Below are 21465 nucleotides of genomic sequence, written 5' to 3'. Positions count from 1 at the left end.
TTGATACTGGTTTTTGACGTCTTGAGACTCAAATTTTCATGTCAATAGTCAGGGTTGAGGGAAAGGCTGGCTCCAATGTTTTTATTTTTATTTTTTTTTTAAATATTTCTTCTTAACAGTAGGTGGATACATTGTGAAAGCAACTTATTCCTAGTTGTATTCCTTCCATAACAGCGAGAACCAACACTGATTCTTACACCAGACCCCTATACTGGTTCCTGTAATACAAACAGTTTATTTAGGACAGCAATCTTGTGCCAAAGAGCTTGCAGTCCTTAGCCTAGGCTATGCTGTACTCATTCCTAACTTAATTGTTACACTGCACAGTTAGCCGGCCTTTATATGCATTCTGTAGGTGGAATTTAACTTTAGACTTGACATTTTCATAAATGTATGGAAGACTAAGGCAACGTACATGATAAACTGAGACAAGTGCTTACCTTTTACAAGGGAGAAATATGTCATTTCAAATGAATATAAGGTGAGCTACATTCCTTTATCCTCTAATGTTGCCGTACTCATCCTGAACATAGCAATTTGAGCTTGCGCAACTACGCACTTTGTTACAGTTACGTTCTTACACATGTACACTCGATCATAGACAATCTCAACTTCGAGTGGCTAGCTTAACATTTTGATGAAATGAAAACCAATTTGGTTTCCCAGTCCTCCAATTTTCATGGATACTGGCATATTACAAAAAGACTAGCAACAGTAGCAGAGAGCAATGTGATACATGGCTGAAAGTAAAGTGGTATGCAAATGCCCAGGTGGGAGGGGCTATCCCACCTGGGTGGTAGTTCAACTACCAAACTTACCTTGCTATATGTCTAGCGGCTGTTTCCAGCTCTTAATGTAAAGGACTCATGGTTTGCACCGTTAGGAAAAAATACTAGTGTATATATGTACTTTTACAAAATTGTAACTTGTTTTGATTACTTTTTTCCTGGAAAATGTTATAACAGGTGCGGAAGGTGTGAATGATTGTATGTGACCTTTCATTTCATGCCCTGTATGTTGCTGCATCCCCACCATTATTGCTCCTTTGTATGGGTAGAGTCTGTAGTTGTCAGGAGGTTTCAATACAGGAGTAATGCACCTTAAGCTGAGAGGGGCTAAGCACATGAGTAATTAATACAGCTACCTTAACCATGTTGGTTGCTCCCATTTATAGTTGCGGCATCTGTGAGAAGCTCTGTTGTTGAGCCTCTTGAATCTCCTTTGAATATCTTGATACTTTTAAAGTTTTTCAGTTGATGCAGAAATTTAAAAGATCCAGAATGGTTGGAATGGACATGATGTGGATATGTAGTGTCAAAACTGCCTGAAGGATTTATACTACCTCAAAACAGGTTCCATAAATGCAACATAAAGCACTGGATTCAACTGCCATGGCCTTGATAATATTTTCTTTTGGTCTCCTTTATTATTGTAGCTCCCAAATGCTTCCAATATTGACCTTGAATTTAGAACTAGTGTTATTTTATAGTATTGTGATTGCTTCTTCAGTTAGCTTAAACAGAAAATTAAAAATCCTCTAGAAATGCTTATACCTGGGTGTATTTTAATAGTTTTATCATAAGTACATTTATTCATGAAAATACAGGAATTAGTGAATATTTCTTGGTGAAAAATACCACAAATAGGTGACTTTTCCACAAATAACCGGTATATATGTTCTGTAGAGAAATCTGCAAATTGCAAGATGCAAGAAGCATAGATTGACTGTATCGTGATAACTATAAATGTTCAGTATTTGGGCTAAGTTTTCTGAACTGAAAACAAACAAGTTTTTGACCGTTGTGTATTAGCGCCTCAGTGGCATGATTGGTATGGTCTTGGCCTGCCACCGTGGTGGCTGCGAGTTTGATTCTTGGTCATTCCATTGAGGTGTGAGAGATGTTTATTTCTGGTGATAGAAGTTCTCTCCCAACATGGTTTGGAAGTCACATAAAGCCGTTGGTCCCGTTGCTGAATAACCGCTGGTTCCACACAACATAAAAACACCATACAAACAAAAATTGACCATTGTTAAATGTAATGCATATTTTCATCCTCATTTTAATCATAACAGTTAAAGCAAAAAATTAATCTTATTGTAGTCATCATGATGTTTAGATATGGAGTTTTAATTTTATTACAGTGCTCAAAGATTCTTGTGCCCTGTCTTGTTTTTTGCTAAAATTATCTCTAAAGCTATTATGTCTGCCACCTTTCTGCAAGACTGAATTTGTACATATTCTTGTAAAGGTTTTAATAATTTTTATAGCTTTACATTCAGTTAAATGTTTTTACAAAAAATAGATATTTAAGCAAAAATATTCAATGCAGTGGCACACTAAAACCAACTGAAAAGTGAGGCCTAATATTGTATTAACCTTTAATGGACGGATTGAACCTTGGGAGTAGTAATAACAGGTTTGGGGTGATGGATGGATTAATCCTGCAGATAAACAATATTAACCGCCATCGATTTGGAAAGAATCAGGGAAGGTCCCAATACTAATATAGCCCATAAATTCACTAATGGCAACTTTTACACTGGCTAAAACCAGAATCGGACATCTCAGGACTTCGGTTCTGCTTGTAACTTCAAGGGGGAATGTATTATCTCTGTCTCACATGATGTCTTTTTGTAAATTTGCTCGTAAATATACCAAGGGGTTGCTGTTGGATTTTGTTCTTGTCTATTACGATAGGATGTCGGTTGTTAATGTAATTTTACAAAGAAAAGTGCAAAGAAATATTATAAAAAACGTAAAAGTAAAAAAAAAAAAGTTGCTGAATCTTCGTTCTTGGTAAATTTACTGAAATATTTTTCACAAATATGCTAAGAATTTGTTACTGATTTTATTTCTAATCTATTTTGATATTGTGTGAGCAGTAATTATAATTTTACAAAAGAAAATTATTTATTAGAAAAAAGTTTAATTTGGTAAAATTTATGATTGTTTTGTAAAAGAGGCCCCACAAGGTGTTGTAAACAGTAATTTTCAACTTCTCGTGGAAGGTAGGGAAAATTTTTTAGAATTGTTCTTTCTTTAACCATGTGCATTTGCATATCTTCCTCTTTCCATTGAGTTTTTTTTTTTTTTTTTTTTTTAATTGGCCAACTTCAAAGTTTACCCGGCCTGAGGAGCTGCATATCGATATATTTACCCGTCCAGTAAGGTTTAAGAGAGTATGGTAAACCTTATTTCTGTATTGTAATAGTAACAAGAAAGGCCACGTAACTGTTGGAACTTGAATCATATGATTATTGCAATTAATATTCTGTATTTAGCAAATATTGAAAGTGGTCAAGATTTAAGGTGATATACACAAAACATTGTTCTGACTAACGTGTAATTTTAACGACAAGGAATGAAATTGGTTACCTATCATTCTTAACAGTTTTTATTTATGGCTTCAAAAGTTTTTGGGAATAGGCACACATTTTAAAATGTTATCTACGAATAATTTTTTTTTTTATTTAAATGTTAAGCAGCGAATATCTAATATTTGTCTATTTTGCAGATGGAAGGCACATAAAAAGGATGATGAGGAAGACAAAACCCCGGCCTCCTGAGAGCTCTGCTGTTGCTGGGCGTTTAGCTGATTATAAAGGAGATGTGAGTAATGAATCTGTATACATTGTTCTGTACCAAAACCCTCTGCAAGGCAGTGATCTGTGAGAAAAGCCTCCCACTCATAGGAGATACTGGATAGTGTTCAGCTGTGAAGATATAGACTACCGATCGATGAAACTGCTCAATGTGTGGCTGGCAAATGTTGTACCAGGGGTCATCTTTCTTGGTGTATCAGTCAGCAAGGCTAGGAGATTGGGGTACCATTCTGTGTGTGGCCACAAGAATGCCACCATGGTCATTGTGAGGTTCTGAGAAATCACCTGTGTTGATTACTTTTCCGATTAAGCAAAAGGGGGGAATGCGTAAGCATCCAGGTTGTGCCAAGGGTGTTGTAAGGTGTCTTCTGCCATGACCCAGGGATTTGGAACGACCAAACAAAATACCTCTAGTATTTTTATTGTATGTTGTTTTGAGAAGGTCTACTGTTGGCCTTCCCCACAGGTAAAAAGGCCATTCCACTATCTCTTGATGTAGTGAACACTGTCTGCAAGCAAAATTGCAAGAATCCTCATATAGGAAACAAGAATCACTTGAAGTGTCATCATTACCGTACCTGTTTAGTGTTAGATAAGCTCCCATAGGATCACCCCAGAAAAGGATGAAGGACATCGGAAGGTTGGAGACCTGTCCTGGAAGTAAACACCCTGAATTTCTTTGTGAAAACCATGAAATTCAGAATGGAAACAAATCAGTCAGTTCTATCCTCCAACTAAGAGAAAATATCTACGGTTTGTGTTCCAGGGAGGGTCTTCCAATTTCCGCCCCTGTGTTTCGGTCTCTCCACAGTCCCACAAGTTTTCACCAGAGTACTAGCCTCTTTGGCAAAGTGTCTCCAACTGATGGGCATCAGTGTATGCCTGTATCTTTACGACTGGCTCTTATAATCGCCGTCAAGGATTTACAGAAGGCTTCTCTCCTTGCCCAGGATCTGGGCCTGTTAATCAATTTTTCCAAATCTCAACTAGTCCTGACTCAGTCTATCATTTATTTTGGAATGATGATTGAAATTGGGATGATTTTTGTTCTATTGTAAAAGGATACTGTCATAATGGCTAATTTTACTGAGGAACAGTGTGGGGTTTTAACTGCTATTGAGTGAATAGTGGATACGTATTGATGAAGGGAACTTTACTATGGTCAAACTCAGCCTTTTTGGCCACTAAGGCATTCGCCGCACAGTTGCCACAGTTCTCTAAATACGCCACGACAGTGATGAAGAAATATCTGATATTTTTTATACTAACTAAATATATGGTAATTACTCTCGTTTTATAATAAAACTTCATATGTTTAAGAATGACCAACATTTTGATGGGAAAATGAATATTTCTAAAAATGTTTTCCTGAGATTTGACATCACATATGTGCTGGGTTAGTGCTCCGTTGCCACCTCAGCCCGACAAGGTCATTCCGTGTTACTGACCACCATGGAAACAACCGCTTTTTGCTGCCCCTGCCTGCACAGGAAGACTAAGGAAACAATTTATAATGTTAATCAGTACTTTTTAGATGAAAAGGCCAACGGCTGACACAGCCAAAGCCACAGAGGTCAGCAAAAGGACAGTTAGAAGGATTTGCTCCAGAGCAAATCAAGAATGGTGGTCAGAGAGAGAGAGAGAGAGAGGGAGGGAGGGGGGGGGGTGCAGAAATACCTACCTTGGGAGAAGTGGCAACAGTGTGGGAAATCCAGAGTAAACAAGGCCAGTGCCTTAGTGGCCAAAAAGGCTGAGTTTGACTATAGTGTGTTTCCCCCGGGATGCATACCACCTCCCCCCAAATAGCTAGATTCTGTGAATTGTTGAAACCCTATAAAAATGCTTAAAACTGCCTATTTTGTTGGTTAAAACTCAAGAAAAATCCACAAAAGAATGTTTATTCCTGGTGTTTTAATAGTTTTCTCCCAAAAATCGCAGTTTATGATGAAATAATAAATAAAAGGAATTTGTGGAAATTTATTATAGAAAAATACAGTGAATAATGGGGGCATATGTTCCAGATAGAAATCTGTGAATCCGGAGTACGTGAATACGGGGGTTCACTCTATTTTTAGTAACCCAAAAAGTTTTACAAAGGCTAAGTGCTTTTGACCTCTTTGAATCCTTGGTTTTATAAGTTTAAGAGCGGCTTTATTTAATGAAATGCAGAGTAATACAAGTAAATGTTTTTCTTGGGGAGGAGGCCAGCACATGTAGGAGTGTCTGGTAATGGAAAGGCCGACAGACTAGCAAAGGAAGCTGTAGCTGATATGCTTCCAAGGAAACGTAGACTTCCTTACATTGACTCCTTACAAAATATTAGATGTTAGAAGCATTTAGGAGGAACATTGGAATACAGTTGAAGAAAATAAATTTAAGGAAATCATGAAGCGCCTCAGTGGCGTGGTCGGTATGGTGTTGGTGTGCCATCTCGGTGGTCACGAGTTTGATTTTCGGGCATTTCATTGAGGAGTGAGAGATGTGAATTTCTGGTGATAGAAGTTCACTCTCGACGTGGTTCGGAAGTCACTTAAAGCCGTTGGTCCCGTTGCTGAATAACCACTGGTTCCATGTAACATAAAAACACCATACAAACAAAGGAGAAGGAAATCATGAGTATCATATTTCTTGGGAAGTGTATCAAAATACCCAGAAAATGGGAAACTACACCCTGCCATCTAAAGATGTTTCATACAAGTTTTTAGTAGTAACTGGAAATCAACCATACTGTGATGACTGCCTGGTTCCTTTGATTGTCAAACATTGCTGATTGAATGCCTTGGCTCATGACCAGTCATGTTCTCGAAGAAATCGGGTTGCGAACCAGATGTTCAAAAAGTTTTTGTTTGGTTTGTGAACTGTGCTTCAAGCCACAAACACAAACAATAGGCTAACTTCTTTTCCTCCTCTTTATCTATCCCATTTTCTAGTTAGGGTAATCCCTTTTCCTCTATCTCTTTATCTATCCCATCTTCTAGTTAAGTTAAAAAAAGTAAAAGAGAATGCTAAACGTATAGTAGTTGGTAATGTACGTTTGGTAATGTTATACTTGTGTAAACGAATACAGCCGGAAACAGCGGACTTGCTATGAACAACCGAATCCGATAACAGCAGTTTGCTTACATTTCAACTATTGTATGATAGTAAAAAGTTATCGTGGTTATGTTACCAATGACATAAAGTAGAATAGAATAAGATTGATATATTTTTACATTACCATATCCTTATTCAGTATGGAGAAAAGATTGGCAAGGGCATATACTGCTAAATTTAAGCTGCAAGTTGTAGATGAAGCTGGGGAAAGAACGTTCATCTGCTAATAACTTACTGTGCATTGGCAACATAGATGAAAGTCCCGCAAACTCGACCGTAAAAAAATTCTAGAAAAATGTGTTTTAAGAAAACCTGTTTGGCTTGAAAGAACACATTTTGCTGTTTTCACCCTGATAAAAGATTAATATGTAAAGCTTGTAGTGTTCTGATGAAATCAAGTGAAAATATCAAAAGCAATCTGTTGATTTTTTTTGCGCAAACATGCCCTCATCGCCATTTACTAAGGGGAAAAAAAATAAACTAAATTTCGTTCACACCGATAAGTATTCAAGTGATATTTTGACTTAAAAACACTTTGTACAATGTAAAATAACGTCCCACATCAATAGAGTATTTAGGGACTCATTTATGCTAACTAGAAGCAAGAAAATCATGCTGATTTGAGTTCAATAGAGCAAAATAAACTTGCCTTACAGTTCCCCCAGCTGGTTTCCAAACGAAAACAGTGATTGCTGTTTGTATTTTATAACATTGATTGCTGTTTTTATTTTATAATACAACGAGGGAGAGAGAGAGAGAGAGCGCGCTAACGTTTCCTCCATCTATTTATATAGTTAGATCCGCTAAAAAAGCAAATGAGAATGATGAAAGTATAGTTAGTACCGTTATAATTGTTGCTTAAACGCTGCAGCCATAAACAACCGAACGATACAATTGTTTTGCTACAACAATTGAACTGAATCTGATAAAGTTTTTCTTGCATTTCAGCCATCGTACAATAGTAAAAAATTACCATAGTTATGTTACAAATGACGTTAAGTAGAGCAGGACATATTTTTGCATTATACCTTTATTTGGTATGGAGTAAATGTTGGCTATTAAATATAGTACTACTAAATTTGAGTTGCAGTTCTAACTGAAGCTGAGAAAACAAATTGATCACACTGGTAATGACTTAAAGGGGGCCAAAAAATGCAAAGTCATGATAAAATTCATGGAGCTTTGTATGGCAATGGAGAATGTGTATACAAAATATTTCTTCAAAATTCCTCTTACTTTCGTAGTTACAGGGTAATTAGTAAAAGTAACTCAATAAGCTAAAATAATTGATTTTGCACAAGGAAATGCAATATTTCTTCTGTTATCGTCAGTTTTTATAATTATTGTCAAACAAATTTTTGAGCAATGGCATCTGTAGAGATTCCATGAGTTGCAAGATGGGAAGTTAGCAAGATACCACCCTTCAGTGCTAGCAGAAACATGATAGAGGGTACATGTGCGAGTTTCACCTCTGACATTTGCTCGCTTTTATGTCAGTTTTTCTTTGTTTTGGCAAGAATTTCTTCATGCCAAAGAGGATAAGACAAGCAAAACATCTCGCTAACATATAGAAGAAGATATTAGCATAGAGAGAGAGAGAGAGAGAGAGAGAGAGTGTGTGAGTCAAATGAAACCCTTTTTTCCAATTTTTGTTTCTTTTTTTTCCTGATTTATAAGGTTTGTTTTTTACCATAATGAAAAAATTCATATTAGCAAAAAGATTACTTTTAGGAAAAAATTCTTAATTTGATTGGAGGTCTACATTAAGTCTATATATGGTAGTAATCCCAGGTCTTATATTAAGTATCAAGGGAGGAGATAGAATTTTTGTTTCTTTTTTTTTTCCTGATTTATAGGGTTTGTTTTTTTACCATAATGAAAAAATTCATATTAGCAAAAAGATTACTTTTAGAAAAAAATTCATTTGATTGGAGGTGTACATTAAGTCTATATATGTTAGTAATCCCAGTCTTATATTAAGTATCAAGGGAGGAGATAGAATTTGAAAAATGTTTATTTTCGGGATAAATTGCCCTGGCGTTACAAAACTGAAGGTTAGAGGCAAAAATCGTATGTGCTTTGGAGATGTCCCATATCACCTTATTAAGTGGTATGAATGGCAAAGTCCTGTCCTTAAAAAATGGCATTAGCTGGCAACATGGATGCAACTGTGCTGCAAATAATAATGGAGAAAAAAGTATTTTTATACATTCAACTTCCCTGTCAGATATATACTTAGCTATAGACTCCGTCGTCCCCGATAGAAATTCGAATTTCGCGGCACACACTACAGGTAGGTCAGGTGATCTACCACCCCGCCGCTGGGTGGCGGGAATAGGAACCATTCCCGTTTTCTAATTCAGATTTTCTCTATCGGCCGGGACATCAACATTGTTGTTGTTCCTCCTGATTTGATTTAAGTGTTTTCATCGCTATTGATCTTCTAAACCGGTCTTTTTGGTGACGTATTGGATCTTTGGTTGGGCATACTCTTTCGTGGACTGTTATTTGGACTTGATTTTGGATTTTTCTCATAATGTCGGACTCTAGCTTTTCGGTTAGAAGACAGTGTGTGAATGAGGGATGTATGGTGAGGCTACCGAAGCTTCGGTAGACCCTCACACAGTTTGTAAGGGGTGTAGACAGAATGAATGCTCTGTATCTAACACCTGTAATAAATGTGTAGATTTGAATGAGGAAGAGTGGAAGAATTTAAATTCCTATTTAAGGAAATTGGGAATGGATAGGGCTAGGAAGGCTTCCTCCAGAAGCGTAAGTAGGTCTCGTCCTAACGAGCCAATTAATATAACACCTAACCCTAAACCTATATTTACTTCCTCATGTACTACTAAGACTGCAAAACCAGCAACGGAAATTGCAGATCTGAAGGCTGCACTTGAAAGGATGGAACGTCAAATGCAAACTTTACAAGGTAAGCGCAGTGATAGTGACGTAAGTGTCCCCAGTGCAGTGGAGGGTGCGTCTGATCGGCTTCATCTCGCTTCCAGGCCTAGACCGCATCCAAGCTCACAGGACCAGAGGAGAAGGAATGTCAAAAGCCTTATGGAGGTTATGGAGAATCCCCACCGATCAGGCGTCCCCTCGGCAGGTTCTGTGGCGTCCCGAACTGCCAAGGATCGCTATAGGAAAAGCATCCTAAAAAAGTGTTTTTCATCTTCTGATTCTTCACCGCAAAGAAAGGGCTGGAGTTCTGACGAACTTTCACGCCCCTTAAAAACAAGTTGGAAAGCTCCAACTTTGGATTCAAGTCTGGAGGTTTTCTCTGAAGGATCGCCATGTGAAAGGAAAAGAGCTAAGAATATACCAGCTCTCAACTCGACGTCTCCTACCTCCTCTAGACCTCCTTCACCGACCTCGGACAAGGAAGAAGAGAATGCTGCTACTAAGATTCTCTTAAAAATGCAGGAGCAGATCTCCTCTTTAGTAAGAGTTCTTAAAAAGGAGACTCTGAGAAGAAAGGACTCTTTCCTACCGATAGAGATCGACGGGAAGAAAGGACGTTTCTGGCTCTAAAATTGCGTACTCTACTCCTTGGACCGGAAGTAGGAAGAATGCGCCAAAAGCGCCAGCCTGGCACAATGCGCCGGAAGCGCCAACCTGGCGCAATGCGCCAAAAGCGCCAGCCTGGCGCAATGCGCCAGAAGAGCCAGAAGCCCCAGCCAGGCGCCAAAAGAAACAATCGACATCCATACGACAGATTCGAGGATCTTCAATTGTTCAAAGAGACTTGAACACCAAGAGGATTCTTCTAGCTTTGAGCGGGATCAGCCTTTACCTGGCAGGGACTCTAGATGTCGCACAGGAGGCCGTAGCCCCTGTCGGGACAGAGCTTTTTCCGTTAAGAGCGATACGGGAGGACATCCTTCTTCTGACAAGAGAGAGAGAGATGTCGCACAGGTGGCCGTCGCTCTTGCCAGGAGAAGGAGAGAGTCGTGTCGCAGGATCAGCCTCTCTCTTGTAAGGACGCAAGTTGTCGCACAGGCGGCCGTCGCTCTTGCAAGAGTGGTGTAGATGTTGCGAGGGACTCATCTCCTATAGAGAAGAAACAATCCTCTTCGGTGGATCCCTCTTCCTCCATGGAGATTGAACAAGAATTGGAAGATGTGTCGGATTCTGAAGATCATAAGGCTGCGGGCTTATCAGATTATAAGACGCTAGCAGCCCTCTTACTTCAAGTGTTTGGAGACTCCTTAAGTCCTGCCGCTCCTCCTTCTCCTAGATCTTTGTTCACAAGCACCAAGGTCTCAAAATCGTCCTCTTTCCTAAAGATGAAACCAACCATTTCTATGAAGAAGGCGCTTCGGTTTGTCGGAAACTGGTTTAAATCCAAGGAGGAGGCGGGGAGAACCGTCTTTGCCTGCCCTCCTTCCAAACTTGCAGGAAAGAGAGGTATCTGGTATGAGACGGGAGAATCACTGGGTCTTGCTCTCCCGACCTCTGCCGAAGCAGATTTTTCAAATTTAGTTGACGCTTCGAGGAGACAAGCTTTGTCATCAGCTAAGATCACATGGGGGACTTCAGAAATGGACCATCTCCTCAAGGGATTGTTCCATGTCTTCGAAGTTTTTAACTTCTTAGACTGGTCCCTTGGGGTTTTGGCAAAGAAAACTCAGGATACGGAGTTTCTGAGCCCAGAAGTCCTTCATAGTATCCTGTCCTGTATGGATAAAGCAGTTCAGGACGGATCAGGAGAAGTGGCTTCTCTCTTCGGAACTGGAATCTTGAAGAAAAGGACTTTGTTTAGCTCTTTTCTAATGAAAGCAGTCACTCCTATCCAGAGGTCGTCCCTGCTTTATGCACCTCTCTCGGATCAACTGTTCCCTTCACAATTAGTAAGGGACATTTCCCATTCTTTGACTGAAAAGGCCGCACAAGATCTTTTGGCCCAATCCGCAAAGAAAGCGAGGACCTCCGGTCCGACTATGAAGAGAGAGACACGTACCCCTCAACAGCCCTTTCGAGGGAGTTCCTCTTCTAGACCCTCCTCTAAGAAGAGAGGAATACTAAAAAGAGGTAGGTCTGCATTCAGACCTATCAAGAAAGCCAAGTGAGATTCCAGTCCTTCAAGCACCGGTAGGAGCCAGACTTCTGAAATTTTCGGAAGAATGGGCACTGAGAGAGGCAGACAGCTGGTCCCTTTCTGTAGTAACGAAGGGATATCTTATCCCCTTTTGAGACAGACCTCCCTTAACGACGACCCCGAGGGAACTGTCGGCCAAGTACAGGGACCCTGCCATGAGAGAAGCACTTTTACACCTTGTAGAGCAGATGTTGCAAAGGGAGGCCATCGAATTGGTCCGGGATCTGCATTCCCGAGGATTCTACAACCGTCTTTTTCTGATTCCGAAATCCTCGGGGGGGTGGAGACCGGTTCTGGATGTGAGCGCATTGAACCGATTGGTAGAGAACACAAAGTTCTCTATGGAAACTTCCAAATCGGTTCTTGCGGCTCTCCGTCCTGGAGATTGGATGGTCTCCCTGGATCTACAGGATGCTTACTTTCATGTCCCCCTGCATCCCTCATCGAAGAAGTATCTTCGATTTATGATGCAGGACAGAATATTCCAATTCAGGGCCCTGTGCTTCGGCCTATCTACAGCTCCTCAAGTTTTCACGAGCCTAATGAGGAATGTAGCGAAATGGCTACATCTGAAAGGGATAAGCATATCTCTTTATCTAGACGATTGGCTCATAAGAGCAAAGTCGGAACATCAGTGCTTGAAGGACCTGGAGACGACATTAGAACTGACACAGTCACTGGGACTACTCGTAAACCTCAAGAAATCACAATTGATCCCCAGACAGAAACATAGTCTATCTGGGGATACAGATGGATTCTCAGGGTTTTCAGGTTTTTCCATCGCAAGAGAGAATTGCTTAAGGCTTGGAAAAAGTCTCGAACTTCTTAGGGAAGGAACGAAGCTCGGCGAGGGAATGGCTCAGTCTCTTGGGTACCCTTTCCTCGTTGGAACAGTTTGTTTCCCTAGGGAGATTGAACCTCAGACCTCTGCTCTTCTATCTCAGACAAATGTGGAGTCGGAAGACAGGAGATTTGTCAGACTCGTTTCCCATTCAGCAGGAGATAAAGTCGCACCTGAAGTGGTGGTTAACCCCCTTGAGAAGAAACGAAGGAGTGTCCCTCTTGATTCGGAACCCTCTCCTAGTGTTGTTTTCCGACGCCTCGGAAACAGGTTGGGGAGCAACATTGGGTCCAAAAGAAGTGGCAGGTACCTGGACAAAGGAACAGGTGACTTTGCATATCAATGCGAAAGAACTCCTGGCCATCCATCTAGCCCTTGAGTTCTTCGAAGCGGAAGTCAGAGGAGTGGTAGTCCAAGTCAACTCGGACAATACCACTGCTCTGGCTTACGTCCGAAATCAGGGGGGCACTCACTCTTTCTCACTATACGAGATCGCAAGAGATCTATTGACCTGGACGGAGGAACGGGGCATAATACTCCGAACAAGATTTGTTCAGGGAGTAAAAAATCTAAGAGCAGACAGGTTGAGCAGGAAGAACCAAGTACTTCCGACAGAGTGGATGCTCCACTCAGAAGTCTGCAAAGAGCTTTGGTCCCTCTGGGGAAAACCTCAGATCGACCTGTTTGCCACGTTCCTCTCCAGGAAGATGGACAACTTCTGCTCTCTGGAAGAAGATCCCAGAGCCATAGCGATTGATGCTCTCCTTTTGGACTGGTCAGGCATAGACACCCACGCCTTTCCCCCATTCAAGTTGCTGGGGGAAGTACTAAGAAAGTTTGTTGCATCGAAGGGAACAAAACTGACTAATTGCTCCCTTCTGGCCTTCCCGAAGCTGGTTCACAGAGGTACTGGAATGGACGGTGGACTTCCCCAGATCTCTTCCAGAAAGGACAGATCTGCTCAGACAACCCCACTTCGAGAGGTTTCACAAAAGCATCCATGGTCTCTCCCTGACTGCCTTTCGACTATCGAAAGACTGGTCAGAGCGAGAGGCTTTTCTAAGAAAGCTGCAAGTGCAATCGCTAGAGCCCGCAGGTCCTCTACCCTGCGGGTCTACCAATCAAAGTGGGAAGTTTTCCGTAGATGGTGTAGGTCGAAGAAGCTGTCCTCTTCCAATACCTCTGTGACTGAAATCGCCGATTTTCTTCTTTTCTTAAGAGAAGAGTCGAAGTTGGCTGTATCTACTATCAAGGGATATAAGAGCATGCTCTCAGCTGTTTTTAGGAACAGAGGCCTGAATTTAGAAGAGAATAAAGATCTTCATGATCTCATTAGGTCTTTCGAGACTTCCAAATTGAGATCTCCTCTCCCCCCGAGTTGGAACCTGGATGTAGTCCTCAAGTTCTTGACTTCTGACAGGTTCGAACCTCCAGATAAAATCTTGTTCAGAGATCTTACGAGAAAATGTATATTCCTGTTGGCCCTCGCAACTGCTAAGAGGGTCAGTGAATTGCATGCTTTAGATTCTCGGGTTGGTTTTAAAAAAGACTGCAGTGGTTTCTTTTCAACATGTATTCCTAGCAAAAAATGAGAACCCTTCTAAACCTTGGCCTAGAAGTTTTGAGGTTAAGGGACTCTCTCCCCTTGTAGGTAGAGAGTTGGAGCGGTCTCCTTGCCCAGTCAGGACCCTGAAGTTCTATCTAAAAAAGAAGACACAACTTCAGGGATGTCACCAGAGTCTCTGGTGTTCAGAAGAAACCCCAAGAGACCTATGTCAAAGAATGCACTGGCGTTTTTTGTCAGGAATGTGATAACAGAAGCTCACAGGAATTGCCAAGAGAACTCCTTAAAGCTGCTTAGGGTAAAAGCTCACGAAGTCCGTGCAGTTGCAACTTCCCTATCTTTCACTAAGAATATGTCAATGAGAGACATTTTAGCAGCAACTTATTGGAGATGTAATTCAGTATTTGCATCCCATTATTTAAAGGATGTTAAAGTAACATACGACAAATGTTTTTCTCTTGGACCGTATGCATCAGCGGATACTATGCTGGGACATGGAGCGGATACTGATCCTTAAATAATTTTTGTTTTTGTTTTCTTTAATGATTATTTGTAACAATATTGGTGTTAAGTTTTTTGGGTTGTTTGAAAGGATGTTCGGGGATGACTCCTTTCAATCGTAGTACTAACCCGATGATAGGATCAGGTGATCGGGATCAGTGTCGGGCTCTATGATAATGCCATTAGGCAAGGTGTTTTGTCATGTAAGTGGATAGGACGCCATTGACAAAGATCCTAAGGTTCTGTCGAGTAAGTGGATAAGACCCCTTTGACAGACCATCAAGAACTCTTAGCAAGAGGTCACTACCTCGCTGAGGCTCTTGAAGCGATGCAGGCTCCTAGGCAGTAGCCATGAAGTCTTTCGCTAACACAGGTAGGAACCAAGGTTTTTTTATTTTTTATTACCTACAACGTATGTTGTTCCCTGTCTATTCAGTAAAATTAGCTGTCTCTTACCCTCCGCCAAAGGTGCCAATCAGCTAAGTATATATCTGACAGGGAAGTTGAATGTATAAAAATGTTATTGTCATGATACAATAAAGTTTTATACATACTTACCTGGCAGATATATACGATTAAATGGCCCACCCAGCCTCCCCTCAGGAGACAGGTGGAAGAGAAAATCTGAATTAGAAAACGGGAATGGTTCCTATTCCTGCCACCCAGCGGCGGGGCGGTAGATCACCTGACCTACTTGTAGTGTGTGCCGTGAAATTCGAATTTCTATCGGGGACGACGGAGTCTATAGCTAAGTATATAGTACCTGCTAGGTAAGTATGTATAAAACTTTATTGTATCATGACAATAACATTTTAATAAAAAATACTGGCCTTGAAACACCTTTTACTACTTTTGTTTTCACGATGATAAGAGTTAGATACACAAATATCGTATTATTATGAAATAGGATGAAAATAAAGAACGTAACCAGTTTTTTTTACACAAAATATGCTCCCGACACCATCCATTAACAAAAAAAATAACAAGAGAGTTCACAACAAGACTTACATATTTAAGTCATATTTCAACTTGAAAGCTCATCATATAAGGAAAAATAACCAATTTACACTAAATAGAAGCAAGGAAATCGCTCTGAATCGAGTTAAGTAGGGCAAAATAACCCTGCCTCTGCCTTCAGCTGATTTTTCCAAACCAAAACATAGATGGCTTTGTTTGTATTTTATAATACTATACATAGTAATATGAGACTACATACATTATTATGGGATACAATGAAGTAAAGCAAAACTTTTGAAAAGAGCCAAGGAAAATATGCATTTTCATTATGTTTGTATTTTATGAAGGTCTCTTGGTTCTTCAGCAACTACCGAAATATGTACCGGTAACCAGACAACAGTGCTATCTATTAACGAAAAAGATAACTTAGTGTAGTTCATGTATTTATGCCAGTTTTCAACTTAAAAACACTTCATACAAAGAAAAGTAACCTTGTCACATATGAATAGTTCTAAAGATTAATTTACGCTGAATAGAAGCAAGGAAATCGCTCTGAATTGAGTTAATTACGGTAAAATAATCTTTAACTACAGCAAATAAATCTTACTTCTGTCCTCAGCTGGTTTTTCCAAACCAAAACATAATTGGTTTGTTTGTACTTTATAACAAATAGTAATAGAAGACTACATACAATATTGCTAGATACAGCAAAGTAAAGGATAACTTTTTAAAAAAAATCAGAGGAAAAGATGCATATTCGTTATATTTGTATTTCAAAACTGAAGCGCTGCTAGCCGGTGGCAACGGTAACCGCGTGCTGCCGTATATATGTATATGTATATACTACTATATCTTTGTCCATAGGTTTTATATAAATTCCAATCAATCTTAATAAATGATATCAATGTCAATGACTGAAGTAGAATTGTCCCAATGCCAGAGAAGGTTTAATCAAGGAATCAATTATTAGTTTGGTTAAGCTACTCTTTAAAAATTTTTGTTGTTGTTGACATTGTCCTTCTCTGTGCAGTAACATTATTTATAATTTAGGTTTTTGTAATTTGACCTTTCAGATATTTCTTTCATGTTTTTCACAGTTGGGCGTTGGTGGTGGTTCCCTTGTGGAGGATCACGGTGGTGGTGGAAATAGCAGTTGTGGTGGTGGTGGTGGAGGTGGGAATACAGATACATATTCATCGTCTGCTTCAGCAACTACAAATAGTGGATGCGGTGGCAGCAGTGCACATCAGTCACCATCTCAGAAAGAATCGTCTGCCAACACCATTGCAGTGAATCAGCACACCCCACCAACAACTGCTATAAGAGATCTAAGCATAAGGGGAATGAAGGTAAGCATCTGGGTACTTTATACTTTCAGCTCCTGTTATATAAAGTTTGTGATCATGACTATATACTTTTAACTGATAGTTATTTTTATAAATATTTATTACCTTGAGTATAAATCATGCTGAGAGATGATGATTTAAAGATAAAATGCATTCCCAGTTGGAGGGCTAACTATTGGCTGTATCAATACATAATAAAATGGGGTTCTGACTGGTAGTTAATGCGATTACAAGGAATAAGAAATTGCAAAATATTATTCTTCTGAATGGAATACGAACCTATGATTTCATAGAGGAAGTACTCTGCACAAAGTATGCTACGGCTGTCTGCTGACTTAAAAAAAAAAAAATGCCTATGAATAAAAAAAAAAAGGCCTATGAATCACCTGTGACCTTAGCTGGTTTGGCTTGCCATTTTGTTCCCGGCCATCTGGAGTAGTTTAGGCTTTATTTGCGTTGTGTACATGCCACCCCCCCCCCCCCCCCCCCCCCTATTGCTGCAGCACCTTGCCCTGGTAGTGACATTTCCTCATCCAGTAGCCCTATACTTTAGTGTTGTGCAGTGTATTTTCCTTAAGTGTGCAGAAGGTTAGTTGTTGCTGTGAATTTTTTCCTTTGTGTAACCTGACCATGTTGGTAGCCTCCTTTTTGTGAACCTAGCATGAGACCCACATGCATTGTTTGTTGCTCTGTTTGTCTATGGCTGTGATGAAGGATACAAAAATCCATCGTTGTTTGGGCAAAGGCAAGCGCTGCAGTAAATGTCTGTCCCCAGTAGGAGTAGACCTGCACTCGGTGTGCATTTTGTGCTAGGGACAAGAGTGTCCGAGAGAAGCCATGGAGAAGAGCGTGTTGGTTGGCTTTCTCCTCATTGGTCACTTTATGAGAAGAGTAATTGGAGGGACAGTTTGTGAAGAGAGCTCATTCTTAGCCTCTCTCCCTGGCCTCCTGTGCCATCACCTTCACTTAGGCTACCAGAGAGCAACTCCCCAAGCAGTGACATGAGCCCCTCCTCCAGTTATTGTTAAGTGGTGCACCAGTTTTATGTGGTACGTTTTTGTAAGGTAGAGAGTTCGAGTTACATGATCACTTACCTGCTTCTTATTCTTGATAATGCGTTCTGCAGTCTGGTTTTTAACTTTATGCTTCTTCTAAATGTTAGTTCTGGATTAGTAATCTTTGTAGTCTTAGTCTCTCAGGAGAAGTTTGAATGAGACGAACGGCAGTTTCTTTCTTTACTGTGCAAAGAATTAGAGTTTCAAGTACAACTACAAAACTTATGAATCTATTGTTGCTACTTCTGTACTCAACGACGGCTGCCAGTCCTCTCTGGCTGCTACTGTCAATCTCAAAATGAGCCACCTTCGGTTCGAATTTGGCACCACCTCCTTAGGCGGTGTTGATTTTGGTTCTCTGCCCAACTTGATTCTTGATTCATGGAGTGGGGTTAACATGTTAATTCCTCCTTTTCCAGGTGGAGTCAGTAATTTAACATTTTAATACCTCCTCCGGGAGGGGGAGCTGCATTCCTGCTAGAAGCGGAGTAAGCTTGGTGCGAGGTCACAGGTCAAAGATTTTATGACTGTCTTAAGATTTTAATTGCGAAGGTGTTATAGTCAACTTCCTGTGACTAAGGTTTTGTTGATTGAATTCTGGCTCACACCAAACTCAATTTTCTCTCTTTCTCATTATTTTCACTATGCATACTCTGATTATTCTCTCTCCTCTTTCTGTTTCTCATTATTTTCACTGTACTTTGATTATTATTATTATTATAATACACTACCTTATAGCTATCATTACACTGTCTTCAATGGTAGGCCCTTAATTGGAGGATATCCTGTGGAAGGTGATGGATATCAGGGTCTAAGGCAGGGCTCCTGTCTCCCGTTCAGTAAGTATCAGGAGGAGATCTTCAGAAGGCCCCAATCTCCTTCCACCACATGGAGACTAAATAGGCCAACAACTTTTTCCATAATAAGTAATATCTTCGTTCAAGATAGTCTCAACTGGGGACCACCTTGATGATGTGGTGAGGGAGGTCTTCAACACCTGGAATTTGTTCCTGGGTTTTAAGTCCAAGGGTCCTATGTATTGTTACTTATTAATTTGGGTCAAGTCTGAACGAATTTTCTACTTTTTGGTAAATAAGAAAAGGGATAGTGGGACTTGGTTTATATCTGAAGCTAATACTAGTAGGAACAGTGGTAGGATCATGTAGGATCATCAGCTACTCGATAATGTTTGGACCTCAGGGATATCATGGCAGAACTCTGCAGAGCTCAGTCATGGATTCCAGGGGAGGTTTGGTTCTGGGGATAGGACTCAAGGCTTTGTGTCTGGTTTGCCCATATGATTGAGGTGGGGATTATTGTATTCTTGTAATAGTTCTGGGAGTTGGCTCTTGCTGGTGCCATTAGTAGGAGAGTAAACTCCATGAAAGGCTGATTGCATCTTTTTAAGATTATCAGATTCTTCTATCACTCGCTGCAGTCTTTGATTAATAATAAGAACCTGTGACCCTTTTATGATGCCCTTCTGGCACAAATGACAACTTCTGCACCCTCCCATGACAACCTTTTGGACATGGCTAGGAAACCTTTTAGAGTAGTTTCACTGGAATCCCATGCAAGGAGCAAAGGGAAGTTGACTGGAAATGTATGTGAAATACGACCAGGGATATTTAAAATCTACTCTTATATAACTACTTGGCCTTAATCTGGAAGATTCTGATTGAGGTTTATTTTTTTTTAATGTGCAGAGACATTGTATTGTGGCTGAGAGCTTAAGGTATCGTCTTTAGGTGGGGGAAAACTGACAGTAGAATCGGCTTTGCCAAAAGAAAGTGAAAAATTAAAAGCTATCACATCTTGGAGGACTTAAGTAGACTGCGTTGCACATGCTTTTTAGAATCACTTCAGAGGAATGAAATTTGCACCCCTACTGCTGATGTATTTGAAAGAGGAACTTGTTGAAGAGGTAAAAGTTTGAAGATGATGATCAGTGGCGTGTCAGTTCCACTTAAAAATTTAATTATACTCAATTCTACCCGCTTACCTAATGTAATAATAAAAGCAGTGTGGTTATATTTTAAGGTTAAGCAGTATATCCCAAGACCAAGGAGATGTTTTTTATTGTGAAGAATATGGTCATATGTTAGGATCTTGGAAGCAGAAAGTACATGCAAACTTGCCATGGTTAAGTGTAGCAAACCAGGATATTGTATGTTAATAAAGAAGCAAAAGTTATACATTGTGAAGATAATCATCCATCCTCTTCACAAAATTGTGATGTGTACATCATGGAAAAAGAAATACAAACATTAATGGTAACTAAATGCATCACATTTACATAGGCTTAACAGAAAGTATTAAGCCAGTATGCTAGAAATATGTTTTTCAAGTATTGCTGCTAACCGAAGAAGAAATGTAAATGCTACTCATCTTCCGTATACATTACCTTTGGTAATGTATACGGAAGATGAGTGGCAACCTGTACTTATGCCTCTTTGGAGTCTACTCCAGCAATTTCTGGCACTCCTATCTCTTCAGAGGCTGCACCAGTAATTTCAGGGGCAGCACTGGTTGTCTCTGGCACTCCTGCCTCTTTGGACACAAGTGTCTGATATGCCTGGCAATACTGCCCCTCTGGAGGCTGCTGGCAATCCTGCCCCTCTGGAGGCTGCACCAGTTATACCTGGTGTGTTGGCCTCTTTGGAGGTTGCATTAGTTGTACAGGTTAGTGATGAGTTAAGACTGTTTAGGTTCTTGCATGCCTGTGGTAAGCCAAATTTTACATAACTTGTCGCAATTAGTATTCAGGTACATAGGGCTACCCCACAGCCAAACTCCTATGTACAGCCTACCATGGTTTTATCACCATGAGTATATTTTAATACAGTACCTTTCTCATCAGTCTTTACAGTACGTAATGTACTTAGAATTCAGTAAATTTGCTGCTTTACATTGTTGCATTCCCTTACCATAAATTGTACTTACCAACCATTGTGTCATTCATAATGTCCTGTAGATAGGACTGTTAAGTATGTTATTTAAAAAAAAAAAAAAAGTTATTAAAGAAGGTAATATTAATCTTCTGTTTTACTGTGATCAATTTCCAGTTTGTCCTATACATATCATCTCGTGTATGTAACGTACCCTGTGTTTTGTACGTATCTACATGTGGCATTTTGTCAATTATGACATCCTATGCAAAGATCCACCATTTAGCTACCAGAAACATTCCAGGATGATGGTTGCTTGACAGACAAGCTCAGTCACTAGGATCGGTGTTAGCAACAATTGGTCTTGACACCTCAATGTTGGGAAGGATTGTTTGATCTAGGATGACGGTCAATTAATCCTTCAATCTTAACAGACCAAAGTTGTTACTGTGTTCGGCTCTGTCTTTATGGACCATGGGCACAACAACCACCGACCATACCACATTGAAATATCA

At 40.1% G+C, this 21465-nt stretch overlaps 1 protein-coding gene across 1 annotated transcript in view; it reads left to right on the top strand.

Annotated features, from left to right (window-relative positions):
* LOC135215572 (leucine-rich repeat protein soc-2 homolog) overlaps positions 1-21465 on the top strand; it is a 73507-nt gene that overhangs the window by 5952 nt on the left and 46090 nt on the right. The window contains exons 2-3 of the mRNA XM_064250430.1: positions 3517-3611; positions 16759-17010. Of these exons, the coding sequence (XP_064106500.1) occupies positions 3537-3611; positions 16759-17010 (327 nt within the window). The 5' untranslated portion in view covers positions 3517-3536. The remainder of the gene's footprint in view (positions 1-3516; positions 3612-16758; positions 17011-21465) is intronic.

Source organism: Macrobrachium nipponense, chromosome 5 (assembly GCF_015104395.2).
Source record: "Macrobrachium nipponense isolate FS-2020 chromosome 5, ASM1510439v2, whole genome shotgun sequence".
Classification (NCBI taxonomy): Eukaryota; Metazoa; Arthropoda; class Malacostraca; order Decapoda; family Palaemonidae; genus Macrobrachium; species Macrobrachium nipponense.
This window is presented reverse-complemented; position numbering and strand designations above follow the sequence as displayed.